Source organism: Clarias gariepinus, chromosome 27, assembly GCF_024256425.1.
Source record: "Clarias gariepinus isolate MV-2021 ecotype Netherlands chromosome 27, CGAR_prim_01v2, whole genome shotgun sequence".
Classification (NCBI taxonomy): domain Eukaryota; kingdom Metazoa; phylum Chordata; class Actinopteri; order Siluriformes; family Clariidae; genus Clarias; species Clarias gariepinus.
This window is the reverse complement of record NC_071126.1, coordinates 6543674-6569484: the sequence shown is the minus strand read 5'-3', so window position 1 is coordinate 6569484 and position 25811 is coordinate 6543674. Positions and strand designations below refer to the sequence as shown.

Here is a 25811-nt window from a genome sequence, read left to right as displayed (position 1 = left end):
AGTCTTAATTAGTTTTCATAACATTGTGTGCATATGGAAGTGTTAAATTTTTTTACCATGCAACTTCCACAAACGTTCTTTTTTTCTGTCCACATTTATTCTTATAGTCCTGATGGTTCAGCACTATCCTTCCAGGTTTTCTAGTTACCGTTTTTTTTTTTTTTTTGCTTGATTTAGACCAATAATTCGACCCTTGTGAAATGACACTGTATTTTTACATGTGTGTATACAGAGTAGTAAGGACTAGACAGATACTAACATATGTGACACCATTAGTATGATATTAAGCTGATTACAGGTTTCAAAAATGAGTCAAGCAAAGAAAAAAATGCTTTTATGAAGATTTGGTTAATCAGAGTCTAGAGCAGAATTCAAATGCTGATAAAAAGGTCATCCCTCTACGTGGTTGGAGACACACACACACATGCACACACATACACACTGTTAGTGTGCCTCAATCTACAGATGTGATTTTGCCCTTTAAACCCACAGCATGATTTCAGTCAAATGCACGATTTTAACCAAGTGGTTCTAATATAAATGACTAAATACTGACTATAAGCCTCGTCTGAATTTTCTCCCCAGCCAATTATAATTAAACTGGAATCACTAGCCTGGCATTAAAGCTGTCTGCACAGGACTAGTGCTCCCTCTGGTGCCAGATAAGACCACATGTAGTTTGAACTTGTAATGGTTGTCTAAAAACTGTACAATGCCACTATGTTTCAAACACATACATTATCACAGTCAGCCTTCAATGACTCCTCTTGTGAAATCCTTATGAATTAGAAACAGAGAGATGGGTCCAGTTTGAGTTTATTGGATGAAGCGTGCTAATGGTGAGGTGAGATATTTGATGAATCATCATATCATTATCATATCAAATTATATCAACCCTCACAAAAGATATCTTGAATAGATGAGTGTGGCAGAGAGTAAAAAGATGCACCTTTTCCTTCACGGTCCACTTTTAACAGGTCATCGAGAAAGTGAGACATGTTCATAAAGGCAGGACGCACAAATCTTTTCTCGGATCAGGTGTCTGTAAGGCAAAACTGTTCACTTACTGTTTACAGTAAGACATGTCTTTACACCAAAAGCTTTCTATTGGTTCCTAAAACCAATGCAGTTCGAGTAACTGCCACGATACCATGCATATGGGTGTATATGGTATAGGACTGTCCATGTGTCATTAGGCAATGTGTATTCCCCACCTGGAGATGTATCCATCGTTCAGTGGCAGTTACTTAGCTGGTCGAGTTGTCGGTTTGACGCCTGATTGTCATTCACACACTACGAGCAATTTGGGAACGCCACTAGCCTATTCTGCATGTCTTAGGTCTGTGGGAAGAAACCGAACTACCCAGAAAAAAACCACCAAGCACGGAGAGAACATGTTCATGTGCACTTTAAGTTGTCTCTTTTGTATAAAAATTAGATAGTTTTTCTGCTAACCTAAAATGTCAAATCTCTTTTCTCTCAGCTAGCCAGCAAATTAGGTTTCTAAGTTAGCTAGTTAGTTTTTGTTCATTTATGTTGTTCATTTATATTGTATGTAGCATCTTGGTCCTGGAGGAGCGTTGTTTCGTTTCACTGTGTACTAAACTGTATATGGTTGAAATGACAAAAAAGCCTACTTGAACTTGAACATACAAAACCCATGCACACCAACCCGAGGGGGGAATTGAACCCCGACCCTGGAAATGTAAGGCAACATTGCTAGCCACCATGCATATAAATTATATTTAAAATATAATGTTTGCATATAATCAAGTGAGTTTGAGGATATTGTAAGTGAGGATGTAAAGATTTTATGAAATGATGGTAAAATACAGTAGCATCTCCAACTTTTTACAACTAGAGGGCAGCGTTCTCAAACGTTTCGCTTTGATGCCTAAAAAAAAATGCAGATACAAGATTTGTAATAGGATGCAGATTGTTTTATTCTTTAATTATCTTGATATCCTTTTGCTCAGCCACTGGTGGGCTCTCAAGCAAAGCCCTTAACCCTCAACTGTAAAGTTGTATAATTATTTTTTTAATAATGTTTCTATTGGAAAGAATGTCTGCCAAATTATGTAAATGTAAATAATAATAGTCAAACCTTTTACACCAGTGATACTCAATATTGTGCCAATATGGAACCCTCACGAGCAAAGCAGGTGGCAAGGTGGCATAGTTTCTTAGCGCTATTGCATTGCAACTCCAGGGTTCGCAGAGAGTCTGCATGTTCTCCTCATGCATGGTTGGTTTCCACCAGGTATTCTGGATTCCTCCCACTGCCCAAACATATACAGATTAGGCTAATTGTCGTTCCCAAAATGCCCACAGTGTGTGAGTGACAATCAAGTGTCAAGCTGGCAACTCCACCCCTTAAGTGACTGCCACAGAAATAACAGATATCTCTTTTTGGGTGGGGAGTATCCATTGATTACTGAAATATTGAACACTGTACTGTATAAGAATCTTAGACAGATTTGTATATTTGGATATACAGTACACATATATATATTTAGGCAAGCCTCATGCCACAAGACATTTTTATGCTTTGTCATTTTGTCAATAATCTAATCATAGTTAACTTAATAGGGTAATTATCAGGCCAACTGGACAGATCTTTGAGTTACTAGGTAGAAGGTCATGGGTTCATGCCGCTGCAGCGCCAAGCTGCCAATCTTGAGTCCTAGAGCAGGGGCCTTAACCCTCTCCCTGCTCCCAATGTGCTATATCAGGGCTATCCACGTGCTGTGCCCCAACTTCCTAATAACTTGGGACATGCAAAGAAAATAATTTTACTATTTAACAAATAAAGGCTTCATCTTCTCAGAAAATTCATACATGCTTTATACCAGCCCTATTTGGTTTGCAAAATCTAATTGTTCCTGGGGATCACATAATCATTGAAAACACTATGATGACTGAGTAAAGCCTTGTTTCTTAAAAGTTGAATTAAAACAGAACCTTTAGCATTCTGTGATTAATGACCATCGGGGGCTACCCTTAGCCCCGCCCCTGTCTAACATACTAGTCTCCATACAGATTATGGAAATAAGGGAAGTTAATTGCCATTTCTTTGTAAACACACCTTGAGTCATCCTTCTTACTCATGATGAACTCGTGCTAACACATCTGGTGTTACAGTATGTATATTATTGCACTTTGAATGTTTTCTGCATGTGACTGCTTCCCAATTCAGCCATCAGAATGATTTCAACAGGTTCTTCTTTTGTTAAAGGCCTTTCAAAAATCTATGTGAAATATATATATAATTCATAAAAACTAAGTAAGCTAAAAAAGATTTCCTATGTAAGGACTTGGGGGCACCATGCATGTATAGCTGATAGAAATTGTATTTTGTCCTAATAGTAGTCCTTAATATATTTACACTATTGTTATGACTGTATACTAATTATATGCTATATGGTGGCTCATGATTGCTTTGCTTCTCCAAGTTAAGAGGTTCGAATTTCACTTCAAAGTCAAGGTGTACCCTGCCTTATGCCCCGAGCTCCCTGGGAGAGGCACCCGGCCCTGGAGGCAGGATATACAATATAGTGTACATTAAATATACACATTTATTCATTTATTCATCCACTGTTTATCCTGTCTCCATCTCTTGTCTGTCATGCGGAAGGCCCTGGTTCAATTCCCAGCCAATGCCCAAACTCTAGACGCTGGATTCAGCACCGGTCCCAAACCTGGAAAAAATGGGAGGGCTGTGTTAGGAAGTGCATCCGGCGTAAGGCCTGTGCTAATTTGTTCTACGGAATGGAAAATCTGCTGTGGCGACCCCTCTATGGGGGTGCACCCGTAAGCCCAACAACATATACTCATTTATTCTCTAAGGTATAAATATAGACAGCAAGACCGGGTAGTGGTAAGCATTGTGGCCTCATACCCCCAGGGTTGAGGGTTTGAGATTTTTGTGCATGGAGTCATTCTCCTGTGCTTAGAACCCATTAAGCACATGAAGACAGGAATCAAACCCTTGACTCTGGAGGTGTGAGGCCACAGTGCTAACCACTAAGCCACCATGCTCCCACCACAGACATGCAGATTAGGTTAATTGGTGTGCGTGCGTGTGTGCGTGCGTGTGTGTGCGATGGATTGGCACCCTGTCCGGGGTGTACCCCACCCTGTGCCTCGTGGGATAGGATCCGGGCCCACATGTCCCTATATACAGGATAAGTGGTTTAAAAGATGAATGAATAAATAAAGATCATACTTTATACTTATAAAAAAGTTTATTAATTTTTAGGGGAAAAACAAATCCCACATGCTGTCTGCGTAGATGACAGAAACGGGGGGTGGAATACTGTATCTGGAGCTCACCGGCGATGAGGTCAGTGCTAGCCGGCTCCCAGTATGTGTCACTCAAACAATGACGTCACATCTGCTTGGCTTTTCCGGTATGGGGTGGGTGGAGCTCCGGTGTCCCGGGTCTGGACTCTTTACTGGGAGAGAGAGAGAGAGACAGAGCGAGACGAGGCTGGACGCGGATGTGCAGCCATATTCGGCTTCACACACCGACCTCACCGGGAGAAATACACACTCAGACATACGAACGGCCATTCCTAACTGCGCGTGGAGATTTATTTTAATCACAGCAACTCGTTATTTTTATTTGTTTGGATTTTCACGGGGGAGAATATGGACGTCCGGGCAAGCTGATATTATTCGACGGGATAGAAAAAGCCTCCCATCCTTGTTTCTTTCAGCGTGAAAAGTGTCGGGATTGCAGCGTTAGGCAGGAGAGAGAACGGAAATGACAGCGGCGGAGGCTGGGGCCGGGAACTGACGGCTCGGGAACCACAAACAAGCGTCGTTTATCGAGCTGAGCAGAATGTTGGGCTTGTTTTGCTAGCTAGCTAGCTAGCTGGATGGCTAGCTAGCAAGTTGGAGTCTGGGACTTGTTCAGAGCTCCACCTCGGCCCAGCACTGATTCAGGCTTTATTCTGTTAGCCGTTTAGCCTCTCGCGCAGGACTTGCACCTCGCCCTAGTCGCCGCTAATCCCGTTTTTATTACAAGCGCTATCATCTACACTACACACGGGTTTAGGGTTAGTTTTGTTCTGCGGTAAGAAAGAAGAGGAGCTCAGGCCGCTGATAGAAAAATGTCGGCAAAGGTGCGTCTGAAGAAGTTGGAGCAGTTGCTGCTGGATGGCCATCAGAAGAGCCCGAGCTCCCTGAGTGTCGAGACCCTCCTGGATATTCTCGTGTGTTTATACAACGAGTGCAGCAGCTCGCCCCTGAAACGGGAGAAACACGTGACCGAGTTTTTAGAATGGGGTAAGTGACAGAAACCCACCTGATCACTCAGACTGATCTTCACTACTGTGAGCTGTCAGGATGCTTCAACTGTCATGTTACAGCTTCCAGTGTTTAAATCGTTCCCCCCTCCCCCCCTTCTGTTTCTGATGTGTGTGTGTGTGTGTGTGTGTGTGTGTGTATATATATAATATATATATATATATATATATATATATATATATATACACACACACACACACACACATATATACGCACGCACCCATGTGGCCTCGCATCTGCAGGGTCCGGGTTCGATTCCTGCCTCAGGGTCTTTGTGCATGGAGTTTGTAGCTAAATACATGTAGATTAGGCTAATTGGTGTTTCAAAACTGTCCTTAGTGTGTGTGTGTGTGTGTGTCCTGCCATAGTTTGGCTTCCTGTACAAGGTATATGTACCCCGCCTCTTCCCCAAGTCTCCTGGGATAGGTTCCAGGCCCACGTGACCATGTACAGGATAAGCAGTATAGAAGATGAATGAATAAATGAATAATGGAGACTTTTGGGGTGATTAGCATTTAGATAAAAAAAAAAAAATGAGTTGTAGGTTATACTGCGCGGTTTAGAGGGGGGGGGGGGGAGAAGGTGTAGAACCCATGCTTGAAAATGGTAGATGTCTGAAAACACAACATTGAGGGCTAGTGAGAAGTGCCAACAGCAAATCAGGACATTGTGTGTGTCAGCATTAGCGCATTTCAAAATTAAAGTGGTGTAGAAGATAAATGTGTGTATACACTTTAAAAAAAAAAAAATCATCAACCTATTCTTTAGGTTTGCTTCGCAGCTGTGTCTCCATTACATTACTAATGCTCTTCACTTACTCTTACATTCCTTTTAAACTGGTGACTTAATATCAGGAGAATCTGAGATGTTCCTGACTCAACACGGATGACCATTTCCTGTTTGATAAAAAAAATCCCCTCCCTCATTAAATAATGCTATAAATAGATTGTAGCTCAGTGAAAAATTAACATCACCACCCTTTCTCTCTCTTTCTGTTTTTTTTTTTTTTTTGGCCACGATCACTGCGGCTTGCTCTGAACTCTGCCGTGTTTGTTAAACACTTTGTCAAAGTCCACTTCAGACCGGATCTGGGGGCAACTCTGTCTGAATAGGGCAGGCTGCACAATGAGAGGATTCTCTGCTCTGAGTGTTTCATTATCGTCAGTAATGAGATTACAGCCCGGTGTGCGTCTGCTCCAGAAAAGAGCTCTGGTGTCCTTTAGGAGCACGTCTTGATCAACCCAGGCGCTTATGGAGAGTTTGGAGTCAGACTTAGGTTCCAGAAGGCAGGAAGTCAGTCTGTGTGTCCCTGCTTACACTCTGCTGCTGGCTCATTCACTTCCTGTCTGGAGTCTTGTTTGTGGAAGAAACAAAGGAGGAAATTGAAGGTTTGGTGCACAGGATCCTGGACTGCTCATTGTCCTGCGCATCTGTGTACTCCATGCTCTCTGATTGATCTAATCAGTAGATTAACAGCCCTATCTAGGTTGAACTGAGTGTGTGAGATCATGCAAAGCACCAAAATGATTAGAACACTGGGTTCTCCAGGAACCCATAGCATAGAGGATGCTAGTATGGTGCCTGATATTAAGAGAGTTCCTGTCATCACTCTGGTTTTTGTGCACTCAGAACAACTATTTAATTTATGAAGCCTGGTAGTGTCTGGTTATATTGGGTTTAAGTGTTATAGATGAGATCTCTTTCTCTTTAATTGGCTTATTACTCATAAGCTTTACAGCAGAAACTGTAATGGTCATAGCTTTGGGAAGCTGATCAGTAGTCTCCAGGATGCAGACAATTAAGAGCCAGCTATTTCCAAAATAGTCTCTCTCTCTCTCTCTCTCTCTCTCTATATATATATATATATATATATATGTATATATATGTATGTATATATATATATATATATATATGTATATATATGTATGTATATATATATATATATATATATATATATATATGTATGTATGTATGTATGTATGTATATATATATATATATATATATATATATATATATATATATATATAAGCCTTCTTGCTGTAAACAGTTGTCTGTTAAATTGTGCTGACGAAGCCCGGCATTATATAGAATACACGCTTTACCAGTTATGACCTTAACGTTCGGGAATCTAGGTTTAAACCAGTAAGATCAGTCCATCCCTGACACCATTCTGAGGATTTAGGAGGATCAGAAATTTCAGTAAGAGCTCCTGAAATAAGTGGTCGAGACAGAGCGTGGTCTGCAGACGATTAAGCGTTTAAGCCACTAAGCTTATTGCTATATAGCAAAGCAGGAAAAAACATATCGACCACCTTGTTTGCTAGAGCGTATCCTTAAATATAATGTGTAATTATCAACCTATTTACATATATCTAGCATTTAGCGTGTTTTTGTATATGATACATAGCGTTCCAGCCGAATGTTTAAACGAACCTCGGGTGCTTACAGGTAAACAGCATCAGGCTCTGTTTGCTAGAGACATGTTGCTGAGCAGGTTATACCTCTTTCATGCAGACCCAGAGAGAGAAGGGAGGAGACGTCGAAGGTGTAGAAAACAGTGCTGCAGCTCTGCCTGGCATTTCCTCACGGGATCAGCTCTGTTAATCTGTGCCAGTCTCAGACATCAAAGCCACTGCTAGTCAAGCATGCTGTGCTGCTGCTAAAGCTTTTACTAGACCATGCTTCACTCCAGGACCCTTCACTTTGCGTTACACTAGATTTTTACAAGAGTCTGTAGGGGCCAGTGAAATACCTGATCACTTTGTCAAAAGCCATCTCGAATCGAACCTAAAGGCAGCTAAGATTTTAGTGATTCACTTCTTAGAGTGGCTAAACCATAACCTGGTATGGCTAATGAAGCTAACCTGACATGAATGTGGTAGAGCTACACAATACAGGAAGAAGGATTAGCATTATCCACAAGGACGAGGAGAAGAAAAGGTGTTTAAGCCATCCAGTCCAACACTTGTGGTAGTAAAGATGCAGCAGTGGACTTGAGCTATCATAGACCTAGCTTTGTTTTGATGTCTTGAGTGCGACTCTCATTCCTACTCTACAAAATTCTGTAGGTTAAAGAGGACCAGTGACATTTTACCACCTCAAATGCAAACATGTACAGTACCAAAAATTGGACACAAGTTTGAATTTATTTTCTGCATTCTACAACAATAAAATGGAGATTTCACAACCATAAAATAACAATTTTTTTAAGTATTAGGTAATTAAGTAACAACCGCAGTCAAATGTTATTTTAAGAAAAACAGGTGCGAAAAACCCATCAAGCACCATGATGAAACTAGCTTGTAAAGACCATCCCAGGAAGTCAAAACCGAAACTTCAAGTTCATTCAGATTTACCAGCATCTATTAATTTACCAATTAACAGCACCTCACATTAGAGCCGTTATGACGGCTTGTAAGTAGCGACATATCGTAACATTGTTGCATATTTTGGATGTCTTCAGAATAATTTTGCAATGGAGAAATAAATAAAAATCAGAAACAACCATACAGTACAAACTTTTGACTGGTAGTCCAAATGTTTAATTGAATCCAAGTTCTTTTCTCTCCTCCGCGAACGGTTTGTACTTCTAGTTGACCAGTCACATGAATCGAATAGGTTAAATCCGGGCCTTGATAACTCCACAACATGTAAGGCCATAAATAACATTAGGAGAATAAAAGAGCTCTGTGGCTTTAGCAGATACCAGGGATGTTATTGTACATATTTAAATAATGTGTTATAATATTTGGATAATACATACAAAAAGGCTGAGAACGGCCGATATGTTTTGTAAGTCTCGTCTTGTCAGTGATCATAAGTGTGAATGTTATCTTGCAAGACTTTGATTTCTGATCTTTGCTGTCTTTGCTCTTATCTGTTATTGACAGCATCCGTCATAAACACCAAGTTATTTTAAGTCCCTTTGTAGAAACAATTGTGGAATGACGGGCATTAGTGAAGGTCTAATAGTGCTCTCATTACCGTGACTCTCGTGGGGAGACGTAGAGTTGTAAAAAAGTCTTTGCTGCACAGAACGTTCTGCTGTGTAAATCGAAGCCTCACAAGTGTTTGCAGAAAAATTTAGCTCAGCTCAGCACGATTGTCAGTTATACGCTGCATAGCTGCATACCTCATCCAGCCTAATAAACAATCCCGTATTTTTGTTGGCGATTTTTTTTATTTTTGGATTCTGGCAGATGCTGAAGTGGATAAAATAAGTGCTGTGTCGTGGAGCCTGGATTTACACCTTTCTGGAAGCTGTTAATGTAATTGCAAGAGATTCAAACAACTCTTCAGTGGTAGTTTTGAGATTAATACGGCTTATATGGCAACAGTATGTGTAATGACGCACAGGCTGCTGCCTTTATGAGTACGTTTTTTTTTTTTATTTTCTCCAACTTTAAGGTTAGGTTCGACTTCCCTTGTCTTCTGATAAATCCCGCCTTTCTGCGTTACGATCGGTTACAAGAATTCAGTCTCATCTGTGATTGGTTAAATAATTTACAGCATATGAAAGAGCGAGCCAATCAGTGACACTTTCTCTGACGGAAACCCTGTGAGTGGAAGTAAACACAGATGGGGGAGAGTTGTTTGTTCTCAGAGTTTATTCATCAGGAATAGAAGCAAAATTTCCCTCCTGGAAACTCAAGTCACCTAATGTTACCCCAACGTGGGGTAAAACATGCACGGAAAGAACATATCGACCCGGTCGGGTCAAGTGTGTACATTGATAATATTTACCTATTGAACGGATCATCAAAGTGTCGCACCATCCCTCTGATTACGATCCCTCTGACACGGCTCATTTAGGTGGAGCCGTGTCAGGTCAGAATGCTGTCAGGTCAGTTGAAGGGTTTATGTGATTCGTTTTTATACCAGGTTTCATTCCAGTTGTTAGTGGAATATTAGGGTCCATGTTAACATTACAGTTTAAGGGTTATTCTTAGTGTGAGTAATTGAAATGCACTACTGTTTATTAGTATCAAACTGACTTGGAGGCAGGGGAGGACTGATCAAGCGCCTCCTGTTTTGGGACTTTGCAACCCACTCTCTCTGGATCACTGTCAATCATATTACAGAAATGTCACAACTGCAATCAGATGTGCAGAAGAGCACATAGCCGTTGACCATGACAAAATGAAACGGCCTATTTCTGGCTAAACGCAGACTCAGGCTAAACCGTACAGTCATACTGGTTTGTGGGTTTTAAACAGGTTAATAGTGTGATCTTTTTTTAGTCTTGCTTATCATGCTGTAAATATGTCACACCATAACGCTCCTAGTCAGTGGACACTTTCCAACATTACGGACTAATCCAACGTTGGGGTCACCGAGTCCAACGGCTTATGCATGGAGGGGGAACGGCACAGTCTGCGTCTCTCCTTATGCTGGAAAAACCTCTCTCTCCCTCTCTCATGTCATCCACCGGTTTTCTTTTCACAGGCTGACATCTCCCATCTGCCCAAGCAGGTCTGCAGATTTATTACATTAGGCTAATCGTGTTTAACATGCAGATCATCGTGGAAAATGAAACGACACTTTCGATTAAAATGTTGACTCTTCCATTACAGATCCGCGCGCACTACGAGCCTTTTAACACGCAGCACCTGTTTGTTCTGTGTCAGTGTAAATTGAGGCACACTTCTAAAGACATTTTGCTTTTCTTTTTCTAAAATGTACACATGAGACGATGCCAAGTTGATATTGTGTAGTGTTGAATGTGAGGGGACTGCAGAATGCAAAAAGAAATTGCAGGATGTTAAAATGGATTGACTTGTGTTTATCCCTAAATGGATTAACCTTTTATTTATTTAATTATTTTAAACAAATGGGTGAGTCCATAAAAATGATGCATTAAGAGAATGTCAAGAATCTTGAAACATTTAAGTCCTATTGGAAAAAAACAGCATTAATACAAAAAAACAAAACCAACCTTTTTTTTTTTTGGCTGAAGAATTGCAGTGTGTGTTGTCAGCGGCTCCCTTAAAGACGAGCTTTTGCAATTTTTATTATCCAAGTGACCTAGAGACTACTGATTATGTTGTTGGTAATCATGATCAACTTCAAGATTTTTTTTTAACACCAGGAAAAGTTTTATAATGGGATTTATGTAAGCCGAGTGCTACATCATTTAAATTTTTCATTCAAAACAGTGCAGTCTGATTTTAGCGATACTAGAAAAATGTTAATGCTGATAGAGATCCTCTCGTCATGTGAGTGTATGCACACAAACCCAAATTTAATTAAATTTGTCTAAACAAATATGTGAGAGTAAAGCAAAAGGAAAGGTAGTGCTCTATGTAGCGTGTAGAATCCCTTGAAACACCAAGTAGTGGCCTTGTACAAACCTCTGAAGCAGAGTAATGAATATAGCTAAACGTTCCAATGCCGTTATACTTAATGGAATGCCTTTCGTCCTATCAGATTACCTGGTCACAACTGTTAAATGATGCTGGAATTAATAAAAAAACTACAATTCCATTATTCTGTCAGACATCTAAAAATAAACCTGAACTTCACCTCAGTCTGGTCACCTTTAACATGGTGGCCATCAGCTTTATTGGATTCCTTCCTTTTTCCTTTCCATTTTGCAGCACAACATAAGACCTACAGTACTTTAATACATTTATTTATTCATTGTTTCCTTTGTATGTGTGTGCATGATTTGCAAGCATTATGCAGACATATAAACCGAACCACAATATCAAACACAGATCATACACATTCTACTCTCTGGTGCTGCAACAAATTGTTAGCCTCATCGTCCAGTGACCATGCCCGAGCTATCCGTGGTCTGGATTCCAGTTGGCCGTACTCTCTGTGAGGGTGGGAGGGATGATCTACTCTACACGAGGCCGTTCCTGGGTATATGTGCGGTCTTGCATGCAGAAGGGGCGGGACAGCTTTTTTCTCAGTTGTGTGTGTTATGTTTGCTGTTCTTTCTGCTTGTCACAGAGGAATTCACACTGTACGTCATGTTTCACGACCCCATGACGCAGCATTAGTATCAGATTGTAAAGAAGGCTGGCATAATGTTTCCAAGAGGAAGCATCTGATGCACCTTTTCCACCAAAGTGAAGTGGGTGCTAGTTCATGACTGATGTTAGTGCCGGTTCAGAGCCGCTCCAATAGTTCTTAAGAACTGTCTTTGTTTTTCTGTTGGCTAGAGAGTAACATCATTACATGACTGTATACATCCCTGTATGCGCCTTAACTTTTCCAGCAAGTCTTTGGATCAACCCATCATTACTAGAAAGCATTTCTGCTGCCCATTGCATTTTGAGTCCATTTTCCTTATCTTCTGTGGTGGATATAACACTATATATTGCACATAACTACACTAGTCAGGTTTAGAGATGGCAGTCACCTACGTTTTCTAGACAAGCAAAGTGTTGGTGGTGTCTGATATGCTTTACTCTGCTTGATTATAAGAATAGGAATAAATTTGGTAGAAAATCATGTGCTCAGTCGCTGCATAGCACATGTTTTTCTGCCGAACAAGACTGAATCAGTGCTGCACTGTGTTAATATAGAGCAGTGCTTTAAAAGCAGGTGTAAGTCATCATCAGTGGTGTGGTATGACTAACAGAGCAGAAGGTTTCCAAAGGCTAAAACTGTACATAGGAATCGACTTTGATTGTGGGTGGGATGCTGACTTGCAGCTGGCTTTTGTTCTGTAGCCAGGGTGGCTTGTGAAGCCATTCTTTGAGAATGTAATGTTCAGAGGAACTAGTTGCAGTGCTGTGAAAAAAGTAAACGGCTTAATTAAATCCAATGTGACTCATATGAGGGACAGTCAGGTCAAACCAGGACTTTGATTGTGCAGAATAACAGAACACAGTTATTGGAAGAAAAACTATCTTTATTTCTCTATATAATCCGCTTCTACACCAACGTCTGAAACCCTGGCCTCCCAGGAACTCCTTTTATGTAATGGGATGTGGAAATGGCTTGGAGCATGGTCAGGACTGTACATGGGATGTGGAAATAACTCTGAGCCGAGTTCCTGTAAATGTACAAGTAGTGTTTGTGAATGATTGTGTGTTCAGATGTCACTAGAGCGAAATAACTTGCAGAGCGAAATAACTTGCTAAATAAACAAGTCATAATCTGTCCATGATGAATGATGTTCGAGGGACTGTTGTACAAAAGTAATATTTCATTCAAGGATGTGCTGTTGTGCTGAATATCAGCACGACTGTGAAATCTTCAGGTCTCTGCTTACGCCCCTGAACCTGTGGCCGCGTCGCAACAGCACTCCCTCTACTGAGTTATTGCTTAATTATATGCACACTACAGAATGTTCAGAATTGTGTACCCTTTCACACTGCACGACTTGATTCAGAAAACACTGTTTGGTGCTGTAGGGGAGTGCATGCGAGGCAAGCACATTACACATGCTTTCACCTGGAGGGATCCCTACCAAGCACATACCTGATCCTCAAATTCCTTATGTAGATTTAAAAAAAAATAAATAAACACTAGAGGTGTTTGTCATTTGACTCGCTTGTCATGTGTCTATTTTGTCCTTGTGCAAATAGACGGGTGATTCAGGGATCCGCCGTGCGTGACAACAGATAAATACGATTTCCTCTCTGACTCTCGTCGTCTGTTTCTTTTTGCTGTTCTTGCTGCTTGTCATAGAGGAGTTCACACTGTATGATTCACTGCTAATAAAACATACGCACATCTGCAAATGCTCACATACTGAGCATATTGTGTTGAATTGTTCACAATACACAAGTAGTCAGAGTGTTAGTATTAGACACTGTGAAGCTGAGTAAGGATCGGTTGCTCGTACTGTGAGGCTGTGGCGTACAGTTATCGTACCAGTTTTTGTTCATTCTGCCTGTGTACAGATAAATAATGGCGCGTAAATCTCACTAGTTTTGAGAATCCTTTCGACCGCATTCAACTGTGCAACTCAACATTATGTGAATAATATCACAGAGAAAATGTGACATTCCTGTATTTAGGTTGGAAAGTTCCTGTCTGCAAGGAACGCTCGGGAATGCGAAGGGTAAAATCGGCCAGTATATTAATAAAGCATCCGTGTTGTCCTAACCAGCAAAGAAAATAGGGAGTCAGGACCAGGCTTGTCAGGAATGTCTTTGCAAACAAGTAGTGCACGCACTCCTGCACAAATCCCTCCAAATGTTCAGGTGAGAAACAAGTCAGCAAAGGAATCCTACTTCTCCCCAAAAAAATTTTTTTTTTTTTTTTTTAAATCACTTCAATAAAAAAGTTGTTGTTTCTAAGAGGCTGAAGTCACCTGACTTGGAGCAACGGCACGACTAAAGAGAATTCCATTCATTCCTGTAAATATCCTCCCCCAACCCAAGGCATGTGTAGGCGGCCTCCCCTTCCCCCTGCTTCCCTTGCTCTGTTGTTTCTCTGCTTCCAGGCACAAGGCCACAGGCATGACACGGATTAGCCGATCAGGACGCCTAGGCCCGGGTTCTAGACTCGAGCCTCTCTTCATACAGCAACTTTTTTTCTGTTTCTTCTATTTTAGGCACATAAACATAAACATAGACTATGTAGCATTACAGAATAGTTTTCTTAAAATCCCCTCGCATTTTGACGTCGTCAAGTTCATACAAGCGCGCATATTTTTACCCATCCTGTCCATACAGGCACAATTAGGTGCTGAATATAATCCTCACGCGTTTTTGACCATCACTATAAGATGATTGGCTGTCGCGTGGTTTGTTTTAGCCTCCCTTTAAGACTTTTACAATATAAGGTGTTGACGTTCGCTAAGAAATATTTGTACCTTTATTTTTTTGCCTTTTTTTTTTTAGTGAGCTCATTCATAAAGAGACATGGGTGTGGCTCTATTATACATTCTCTCCCATAAATCCCTGTCATTTGAAAGCACCATTAGGGATATAAGCATGACTAAGTAATGAAAGTTGCAGAGGCTGCGACCTTGACCCAGGCTGTGTTCTCCATCATGAAATGTCATTGACCTTTTCATGCCTTCGGTGATTGTTCTCATTGTCCCCGTGCGGTGGGCCACGGCAGCTGTTCGCCAGCGCTCCCTGTGAGGCCTCCTTTTTCCCTGCATACTGCCACTACAGACATGACACCAAGGAGTAATCATGATCTGGTATTTTCCTAAACCTGTCTCTCAGTTGTAAGAAAGAATAAGGTGAAGCTATGGTTTCCTGCAATCATGGTTTTGTTTTTTTGTTTTTTTGTTTTTTTTGATAACTTGTAAATGGGAACTTTACAACTGCAGGTAGGAAGTGAACTTCTGAGTACGGAACTGAAGATATGCCAACCACATGCACTGGTTCGTCAATTATTTGGATTTCTCGCTTTAACTCAGCGTACATAATATGAAAAAACATTTTTTTTATTAAATGTTGCTGAAATCACACCTCTATAACAAATACATATATTTAAAAACTTTTTATAGTTTATCATGACTTTGCTGCTTACTAGTTACATTCAACCCACATTCAGGAGTCACACTTTAAAAGACGCCATTCTGTAACCCCAAGGTTTATGATGATCACCCGTTCGATAAGGTAAAAAATTACGTGGTCTAAGTGATGTATAGTGAGTAGCATAAAAGTGTTTTTTGTACTCGTCTCCTAAAGACAATGCAATGTGTATATTGAGTGCACAACAGATGTTATTGAACATGACAATAACATAATGGCCTGCAAGAGATTAAAATGATTTTAGTCCATAAATTTATAAATATGCTATTACAGGCATTATTAGTCGATGTCAAGTTGATGGACGTGCATTGCCAAGGCCTTGACACCAGCAGCTGGGCATATAATGTAAAACACTGCTGAGCGTGAACAGCCCCCGGTGCTGATTGGTTGGCATAGCGTTGTGTGGTTTCTGTTTGCACCATTTTGTTTCCCATTTACAGAGATAGGACACTGTACAAACATCAGATTTTTTCCCCCTCCAGCCCACACATAAAGCATGCAGTTAGTGGACTGTGAGGAGAGATTTGCTGAATTTAAACAGGACATTCAACTCTTCTAGCAAAAAGCCACTTATCCTTATTTTAGATCTCTTAAAGCGAATAACTTAAAAGCTGTTGAACATAAATAGAATGTTATGTTAATAATAAATAAAAATGACAGCTGCATTTTTTTTTTAGAAATTCTACCAACTTCATCATAGCATGCATTAGGTTTTATTGTTATATTTTACATTGCATTTATTGCTATGTTGCTATCTTAAAACACTTTTAGTATAATTCTGTTTTGATCTGTTCTCAGAGTCTCTTAACAGTTAGAACCAACACATCAGGTTTAACTAATACAGTAAGTTATATCTCAATTATAAGCGTGGTGAGGAATATATTAGCTGCTACAAAAAGAAAAACAACAACAAAAGAAAATGTAATGGTTTGACACATGCATAACGAGGACACTGAGAAGATCAAAGGAGCCAATCGGAAACAGATTAGAATGTAAAACCCGTCCCCTTCTGATTCTGATTGGCTTGTACTGCCCCTCCTTAAGCCTCTGATTGGATGGAATTGAGCGACCGAGCGAGCGTTGTGATTTTGAGCGTGCACTAATATTGTAACGTGGTAACTCAGGAAGGGAGATGAGACAAAGGTGATTGAGTTAAATTAGCAAACACATGAGTGCAAGCAAATAGCCATCTTCCAGAAATGAGATCTCGTGTATGCATGAATCGAGTTGATGATTCCTTTCGATTAATCATACAGTCCTAACTCAGGGTATAACTCAACATAATTGCCTTAAATATTAAAGACAAGTTTCCCAGTATAAGTTGTTGAGTCACCATGAGCACTGCACATCTCTTGGACTGTGCTTGATTACTGAACACTATTCCTCCAATACAGATATTGTGTCCGTTATTTCTACCAGTCCAATAGCCAGTCCACCCACTGACAGTAGGAGGAAATTATCCTGTGTAGGTATGCAATAAGGGTCCGAAGGACAATGTTGTATAAATATATTTTTCATACAACAACATCCTCTTTCTCTCTCTCTCTCTCTCTCTCTCTCTCTCCCTATATATATATATATATATATATATATATATATATGTCTGTATAATTTGACCAGATGTCAGCAGACCTTGTGGGTCTTTATGCTGTAAAACCTGCCGTTTTGCTGAATTTGCTAAAATTAGTAAAATCTGTAGTCTCGCTGTAGCTGGCGATTAAGGTCCGGAGATGTGAACGGCTGTGGTTTCAGGGCTTACTGTAAGGGTGATGTCTGAGCGTTTCTGCCCACAGAGAGGGGAAGCAGAAGTTCATGTCTTGAGGAAGGGAAGTTATTTGTGTTATACAAAACCGCAGTTTGTGGTTGGGAAATCTGCATGAGGAAACCTAAAGCTATAAATTCTACATTTAAAGGAATATTGTAATCAGCTAAAACTAATTTTACCCGTGGGAATGTAAAGGCATGATTACCGTACAGTGGAGAAGTGCATGGGACTTCCTACAGACTTCCTTAACCAATCAATCCCTCGATCTCCAGCAGACCCTCCCGACTGAAACCCCACAAAATCCCGCCGAAACTTTCGACCAGTCTTGCAATCTTCTGCCGAACCTCGTGTCTAATCCCACAAGCTCTTGACCAGTACTGTGACACTGTTAGCCAGTTTTGCCCATTCTCATAACCGGTTCTGCTTCCTCCTGCATTAATTATTGTTTGCTCATGCCCCCACAAAGAGTTATGCAAGCTCCTTAATGCTCTTGTGTGAGTGAATCCTAGCAGATCAGATCTAATCCAGCACACCAGGAAGCAAAACTTAACTCCACTTCTGTAACATGTCTGTCCTGTGCCACAAGTCTCATAAGATACTAGTCCTGATACATGACTTCTTTACTTAGAAGCTCGCGTTCAGCATATAGCTTGCTCAGATGCCATCACTGACATTTAGCAAGTACAGAATGTTTTGCGGTAATCCATTTTATTGTCAAGATTAACATGATCTCTGAGCAAATGGCGCATTCTGTAAAGGATGTCGATAAGCTGGCATTTGCTAAGACTCCACCTGTGTCTTTCCTCGCTTTGTCGATCTGGGTCCCAGTTTTGTTTAGTTTTTTTCCCGGCTTAGCTGTGCCTTTTAAAGGCATTTGCAGTGATTGGTTTCGTGCCTCGTGTCGTGTGACACAAGAGCTGGAGTTGAAAGGCAGCCTTCCCCTGACCCTCTCACCCTCAGATGACTAACTCATTCCTTAGCTGGTTCATGCGGAGAGTTATCCGGTTTCCCCTGTGGGACTCCCGGAGAAAATCCCACAGGCCTGAGGCTTGCGATACAGCCAACAATTTTGGAGAGACGCTCAAGAAAGCGGACCTGTCTCTTTGGATTTCGTAAAAAAGCCTACGTTTGTACTTTGGTAGCAGCGGAACCAGGGTCACCCAGGCACTGCCTGTAAATGGGTGGTTTGGTGGGGGGCTGGGCGTGTGGCAGCTGGTGCTGGATAATAGATTAACCCTGTGACGAGCCCCGATGCTTTTACCTCCTGTTACCAGCCAAGCCCCCCTTCATTTCCTCTACCAGCCTTGACTCTTTTTTTCTTAATTTTTTCTTTTCCTTTATAAATGTTTAAAGCCAGTACCAGAAGGACAGACCTGCTTTATAGAACCGCTTGCTTGTCCTTTCAGTCATGGCGCTATTCTTGCATAATCAATCCACCTGTAGTTCCGTCATAATTTTCTCACCAAACAATGATATTAGTACGTTTTATCAGGATATTTTAAAAAGGTGACGTCAGCAATATTTACTTTTCATAGACTGGTGTAAGTCATTCCACGCCTGTGAGGCGTGTTGGTTTGTAAATGCAAAACACGTACATGGTTCTTAACATGGGTGTGCCACTCGTAAAAGCACGTTTCTCAGGTGCAGCGGCTCGCCAAGCTTAGCTACTCCACCTCACAGGGCCACTCCCATAGCTCACGCTCACTTTTTTATTAAACACCCTGAATAGAGCTAGAAAACATTCATGCACACCATGGGAGAGACACTACAGAGATATGTTTTAGTATGAGGAAATATGGAAAGTGGTCAGGATTGTTAACAGTGAGCACAACTTCTGTTTCACGTTATCCATATGTTTGCCCAAAGGCCAGGCTTCTGTTTCCTGTGTACAGAGAATAACAGACAGGTAGGTTTGGTTTTACTGCTGTGGTTGCTAGGACAGGCCTTGTTTTTCTCTCTGTCAAGAAGAAAAACTCTAGTATGTTGTCTCCACCCTCATCTCCAAATTCCAGGTTCCTTAACTGGGCATTTCGTTTAAGTTTTTAATTGTCAGAAAGGTCATGGTTTTATGTAAAAATTATCCGCAATCTAGTTCACCGTTGTTTTAATTTTTTCATCAAAAGTGAATCATGTATCTCTTAGGACTGCTTTCACGGGCCCTTGCAGTTGTAAGTCTGGTGGAACAAGATAAGAACTATAAGGAGGATGCTTCAACACCTCAAAACAAAGTTTCAACAGTGTGGGTAGAAGTGTGCGTACGTGCATCATCATGCAAGTTCACAACGCCATTGGATATCAGTCCTCTGCGTTTAATTTGAGCATTAGGCTTTAGCTTCCTAATAAGCATCTCACTGTAACAAGGACTACTGATTGTTGAACCTTTTTTCCTGATAATGTTGAAATACTAGCTTTTGGAGAATCCCGCAAAACTCCTAAGCATAAAGTTTCCATCAGATGGTTGACTTTTGAACTCTTTCTTGGTCTGTAATTGAGGATGTTTCCATTCCATCCTCTGCCATTTACTCTCAGGCTCGTAGTGATGATTCTGTGTCTTATCAACAGTAACGATTCTCAATCCATGCTTTTGAAGATATCCTTTTCTGTTTATGCTCTTCCGTGAGTTTTGGTACTCACCTCACACAGACTTTTGAAACCCAAGTCTACGCTTCTTTCGTGCAAATCACAAGTGGGGCATCCACAGTTACTAATAAACTGATGTAACACCTTCACACCTGCACAGCAGTGACCGGGGAGACAGTAGCCTTGAACAGAAAGCACTGATGAGACCAACAGAAGTTTTAATATAACCAGAATGCGGATACTTTTCTACTCGTTCAATTAGAAACAGAAAAAACGGTGGTGAAGAAAAATTACGGATAATTTTACTTTAAAAAAAAATAATAAAAATTGGTGTGTATGCGCGCCCGAGTAGGACATTTTTTTCAGGCTGGTTTACAGTCCATGATTTTATCACCTTTTTATGTTGTTTTTTTAAGGTTACTGAACGGAGCGATCTAATTTCCGTACTGATGTAAAAATAGATCTGAGTCACTGTGTTGTTTTTCTGCTCACACAAGGGAAAAAAGATGGCCGTTTCTTTTTTTTTGTTTGTTTCTTTTTTTTTGTTGGTATTTCTGTCTACTATTGTTTAGGCTTTAAATTTTCAATTGTTTTTTTTTTTTGGGAGGATGTAGTCCTGGTCTTTTATGTTTGTTTTATGGGAACCCCATCAAGTCATAAAAAAAATATTTAAAGTTTTGCTGATTTCGTTTCAGTTTGAGGGAATGGTCCTGTGTGAAAGAGAAACCAATAAGGGAACGCAATAAATTGGTGTATATATGTTGCAATTGACAAATTGAAATCGCTGTGTGGCGAAGAAATAAAAAATAGTGTAAAAGCGAATAAAATGTCAATACATTTACAACATGCAAGAATCTTCTTACTTTTATTTAACGACCACTCCCTCTAGAGAATCGGATATTCGATCTGTTCTTTCTGTTCTTTGTTCGCTGTTTTTCTCTCTCTTCACATTAAATGATTTATTCTGTTGCAAACTTTTATTGAAACCAGTGAAGCACATCATAAAATACTTAAGGAGCTCTGGAGCTAAACTATCAATCAGTCTTGTTACTTCCATCGGGGGCTTTTTACTTAAACTTCATCGTGCTGAATTAACACGCAGGAAAAAACATAATAATTTACACAACTAATAGTGGTAGACAGATATGCTAATGCACATGTCGAAATATTTGATATTATATCTGAATATTTGAATAATTTATTTATTTATGTTAGCAAAATAGCGTTCTTTTAAAATAGTTTTTTATTTTGGTGCCGCAGTCTTTTTGTTTTTGTCAACAGACATCTGTGAGTCTGATGTGTGGTGTATAATAAATACTACTGTTTGCTTTTTTAAGACCTGTGTCCATTGTGAAACTTTGTTTGTGTTACTGTTGAGCAATTCAAAGCTAAAACTAAATCAAAGCTGAGTATTGTGTTCTGATGTTACTACTTATTAAAATGCTACTGGTGAAGCCTTGGGGTTATTTGGTTATTATTCCAGTTGTCTTAAAAACCAGTTTCAGAAGAAATGGGCTGTTCACCATGCACATTTAAGGAGCGCTCATAATAATCAGTACACATTATTGATTAAAGTCTTTAGCAGCCCTCGTTTATTTAGATTCAATTGAACAATTTAAATGTAATTAAATAATAGAGATTAAATTACAGAAATTGGAGGAAACAGGCAGCAAAGTGTCTTACAAGAATCAGTTGTTTATGTAAAGCAACCTATTAACAGTAATATTAACAGGTATAATAATCACCCCCGATTATCTGTCATCTTCATTCTCACTCTCATTGTTTTTTTTTGTTTTTGTTTTTTTATGCTTGAATGATTCATAGGTCACTGTGTGGCAGGAACTGAAATGAAAATTAGGGACAAAAAGTTTGTCAGTAAGCCTGGAGAACTTTCCCTCAAGACTATATTTTAAAAGTTCAAGAAAGTCTGGCTCTTAGTAAGCAAAATATGAAGAAATGAGGGGTGACTAAAGACTTTTGCACTGCGCTGTATATAAACACCAGCTGCAGTTTTGTTGTGGTTCCACATCAAGCGTCACGTGAACATGACCAGAAGCGTGTAAAAGCAGACAATAAAGAAGTTGGGGAAAAGACTTCTGTAATTTGCCAGGTTTAAATTTAGCTCCTTTCAGTCAAGCTAGATCATGATGCACTGTGAAGTCTGGAAACGGCAAAAAAAAATTCCTAAGAAGTCTTCCAAAATAAGGCGTGTCCTGTACAGACCTGAACTTAAAGAGGACTTCCAAGAATATTTCCTTGTCTTTTGTTTATTAATTATTATTATTATTATTAAGGCTTATTAATATACCAGAAACGGCAATTCATGTAATTTTATTTGGAATTTCGTGTGTCTATAAATGTATGTGTTCATATATATATATATATATATATATATATATATATATATATATATATATATATATAGTACACACACATATAAATTTATATAAATCAAATATGTATGATGTGTGTATAGTCATAAATATATATTTACCACAAATATTATTTCGGCTCCAGTCATGGCCAGTGTCCTGTATGTCTAGCATTCTGAACCACTGCTGAAGGGAAAAGAACAGTGTGGACTCTGAGAGTACATGTTTGATGACTGTTTCGTTCTCCCACTGGCCTGCGGTGGACAAAGAAGGCCTTCTCATTTCCTGACCTGTTAATCTTATACGTGTTATACGTGTTTAGGGATGGGGTGCGTTTTCCCTCCTGTGGTTACTCTGACTCTGTCTGCTGGAATGACTGTCTCCAGGCCCAGGCAAACATCAACGCTGCACAGAAACGTTTATTTCAGAGGACATGTTGTTGGATCATTTCCATACTTCCAGAGATGACATTCAGAGCCTGGCTTGTTTGGATCAGCCTGGTGTTCAGTCACTGCGGTAGGCTGAGGAGTGCGGTCAACATTTTATAGTGAATGGTTGTTTCATAGCATGACTGGCAAAGTAAATATTTTGCATGCGTTTCCTTTTGACATTTAGTCTTGATTAAGGAATGAGCAAGACCTTGGAAATATTTGTTACATAAGACTACTGTGATTTATAATCAGGAGTAAGGCACTCGATTTATCAGTGACTAAAAATGACGTGCAGATTAGATGACGTGCAACTAAAGGTCTTTACACACCAGAGGCACAGATATAAACCGTGCAAAAAAATTTCAGGGGTAAATCAAACTTGATGTGAATAAGCGAGTACAGGTCCTAAAAAGATTTCTGCAGTGTGCAGGCGGTGCTCATGAATGAGTGTGCTTGCGGTTCCCACTGACGGATGCCGATTTTTTCAATGATCAGGTGTTCTATTCCCTGAATCTTCACAGTGCTTCATGGATACACTGCCTTCTGTTTTACTGCAGCAAAGAGTCTCATAGCTGTTCTGAACTTAAAGTTTTTGTGAATGTCAATCGGTTTTTCTGCCAGTCACGAGAAGTCCTGGTTTGACTTGAATGCCCCTTGTACTCACAAAAAAAAAAAATATTACTAGTATACTACTATAATTCTAAACATTGTGGACAATTAAAGAATTAGAAATGATATAACTGTAGTAAAAACTAATCAGTAGGCTATAAACACACTGTTGGCATAATGAAGCTCTTTAGCTGTTTATCTCCACACATGGTTCTTTTAATTTTTGTTCTTTTTATCATAAAGAACTATATAACCTAAAGCAAAGTTTATTAATCTGATGTTCTGACAAGTTGTGATTGGTCAGAGGCTTTTATGTCCCCGGTGAAAAGTTGGTAAATTTGCCCATGGGGGATGAAAAAAAAAATTAAATAAAACAAAAGCCGCTACAGTTAAATTCTGTCCGTGTGAAATGTTATAAATAGGTTTTATTAGGAAATTTAACTTGTGTGTGAGGAAGTCAAGCACCCTGAGGCATTAAAAAGCTGTTCATCTTCTGACTCATCTCTCATCTGAAAGTGTTCTGAAAAACAAGTATATTGTAATTATGTGTTACATAAATCTTTGTCTTCAGACACAAGCATGTCACATGACCTGGGTTCGGGTTAGATATCAGTCACATGACTAGGGGACAGAATTAACTGTCAGTCACACTAGGTCTTAAGTGTGCACCCACAAACATAAAACATAAGGGGGGAAAGGGAGCTCTGGGACCTGTGTTCACTTGTTAAAGAAATAATGAAGTATGTTATTACTTTTCTCAGTTCTTGAGTTCGTATTTTCACTCTCCAATACAGCAGGTGGCAGTATGCACCTAGCTGGTTAGTGAGCCATCATTAAACATAAACAGAAGTGAACGAGGATGTCAGTCTTCGTGTTGTGTGTAGTATTATTAATATATATATATAAAAAAAAAATTCCATAGCACAGTTTTTGTGTGCCTTTCTACTTCCTACTCAGCTATGGGAGTATTATAGGTCAGAGGATGATACTTGCGTTCTATATGCACATTAAAGTTTTTAGAGGAGACCGACGGCGACCCTGTACAGGATAAGCTGGACACTGGTGTCTCATGACTGTGCAGATAGCGGCTATTCTTGTTTCTGGTTTTGGTTCAGCATTGCAAGCAGTGGCAAACCTAACCATAACTGAGCTCATTGCTGTGCACACTCGCACGACTTTGGGAGGGGGAAAAACGGCTTTTGGGTCCTTTTTTTGAGGGGGTCTTTTTTCTGACTTTGCTTTTTTTATGAACGCGTGCACTACGTTGGTTCTTGGTGTCAGCAAGCCTGTTTCGGAGATGCTGAAGCAGTAGTCATCTCTCGGTTCAATCAGGGCCTCTTTCAGGCAACAACAAGAAGATGATGATGATTTCCTATTTTTTTTTGCGTCCATGATCAAATTTCACACTCTTTTTGCCGCCAAGTTGTAAGTGAGACGAAATGCGAGCCGTGCCGGAAACGGACACGCTGCATTATTCATGTGGAGCAGATCATCAGATTACATCTAGGAGACCCCCAGCAACTGAACTTTATCTGCGCGTTCGTCCTTGTGCTATAGAACGTTATCTATTGAACATTATCCACATAAGATACAGTTATCATGGTGATGCTTGAGACGAGTGCCAGACCGCAGACCACCATCATGCTTGGAATATTTCAGTGTCATCATTTTTTTATTGCTTATAAATTCTTACCACTGGACAGAAGTAGTTCACTTTATAAAATGTAAATGTTGATTTAATTGCTATGATTGTTGTGTCCTTAAACATTAAACTGACAATTTTATATGACTAATTAAACAGCTAATTTATAATGTTGTAATCAAATCAAATTCAAATTTAATTTGTCACATACACAGTCATACACAGTACGAAATGTAGTGAAATGCTTACACGACCGCCAATGACCTTAAAAAGAGAAAGAGAAAAATTTAATAGTGGTGAATAGTGCTGCGTTGTGGTAGTGGTTTTAGGGTTTTAACTGTAAATCCTTAAAAAGAAATGTGTGTGCACATGCTGAAGCTTTGTCAGTGCTGTAGATTGCTGCTTTTAAAACTCGCATCTTGCGTTGGATCTCCACATAAATAGCAGATGATGCTCTTTTCTCACTGCACTTTTTACACTGCCCCATCCCCCTATAAACGGTCAAGGCTAAAGCGAGCCAGTGTTTAAGGTTAGCGGCTTTAGGAGTGATAAACGTCTTTTGTGCACGAGACGCCGCACATGTCCTCATATGGCGAGCACTTCAGACCAGCTTAGCCTAAGCTTGGGCGTCTGCCAAACCCCCCCTG

The 25811-nt window shown here is 40.0% G+C and overlaps 1 protein-coding gene across 5 annotated transcripts in view; it reads left to right on the top strand.

The window, feature by feature from the left end:
• Positions 1–4470: 4470 nt before the first annotated feature.
• The window catches only part of cdc42bpb (CDC42 binding protein kinase beta (DMPK-like)), a 69096-nt gene continuing 47755 nt past the window's right edge, over positions 4471–25811 (top strand). For all 5 annotated transcript variants that reach the window (XM_053488820.1, XM_053488821.1, XM_053488818.1 and 2 more), the window contains exon 1: positions 4471–5289. In XM_053488820.1, coding sequence (XP_053344795.1) covers positions 5115–5289 — 175 coding nt within the window. In that variant the 5' untranslated portion in view covers positions 4471–5114. The remainder of the gene's footprint in view (positions 5290–25811) is intronic.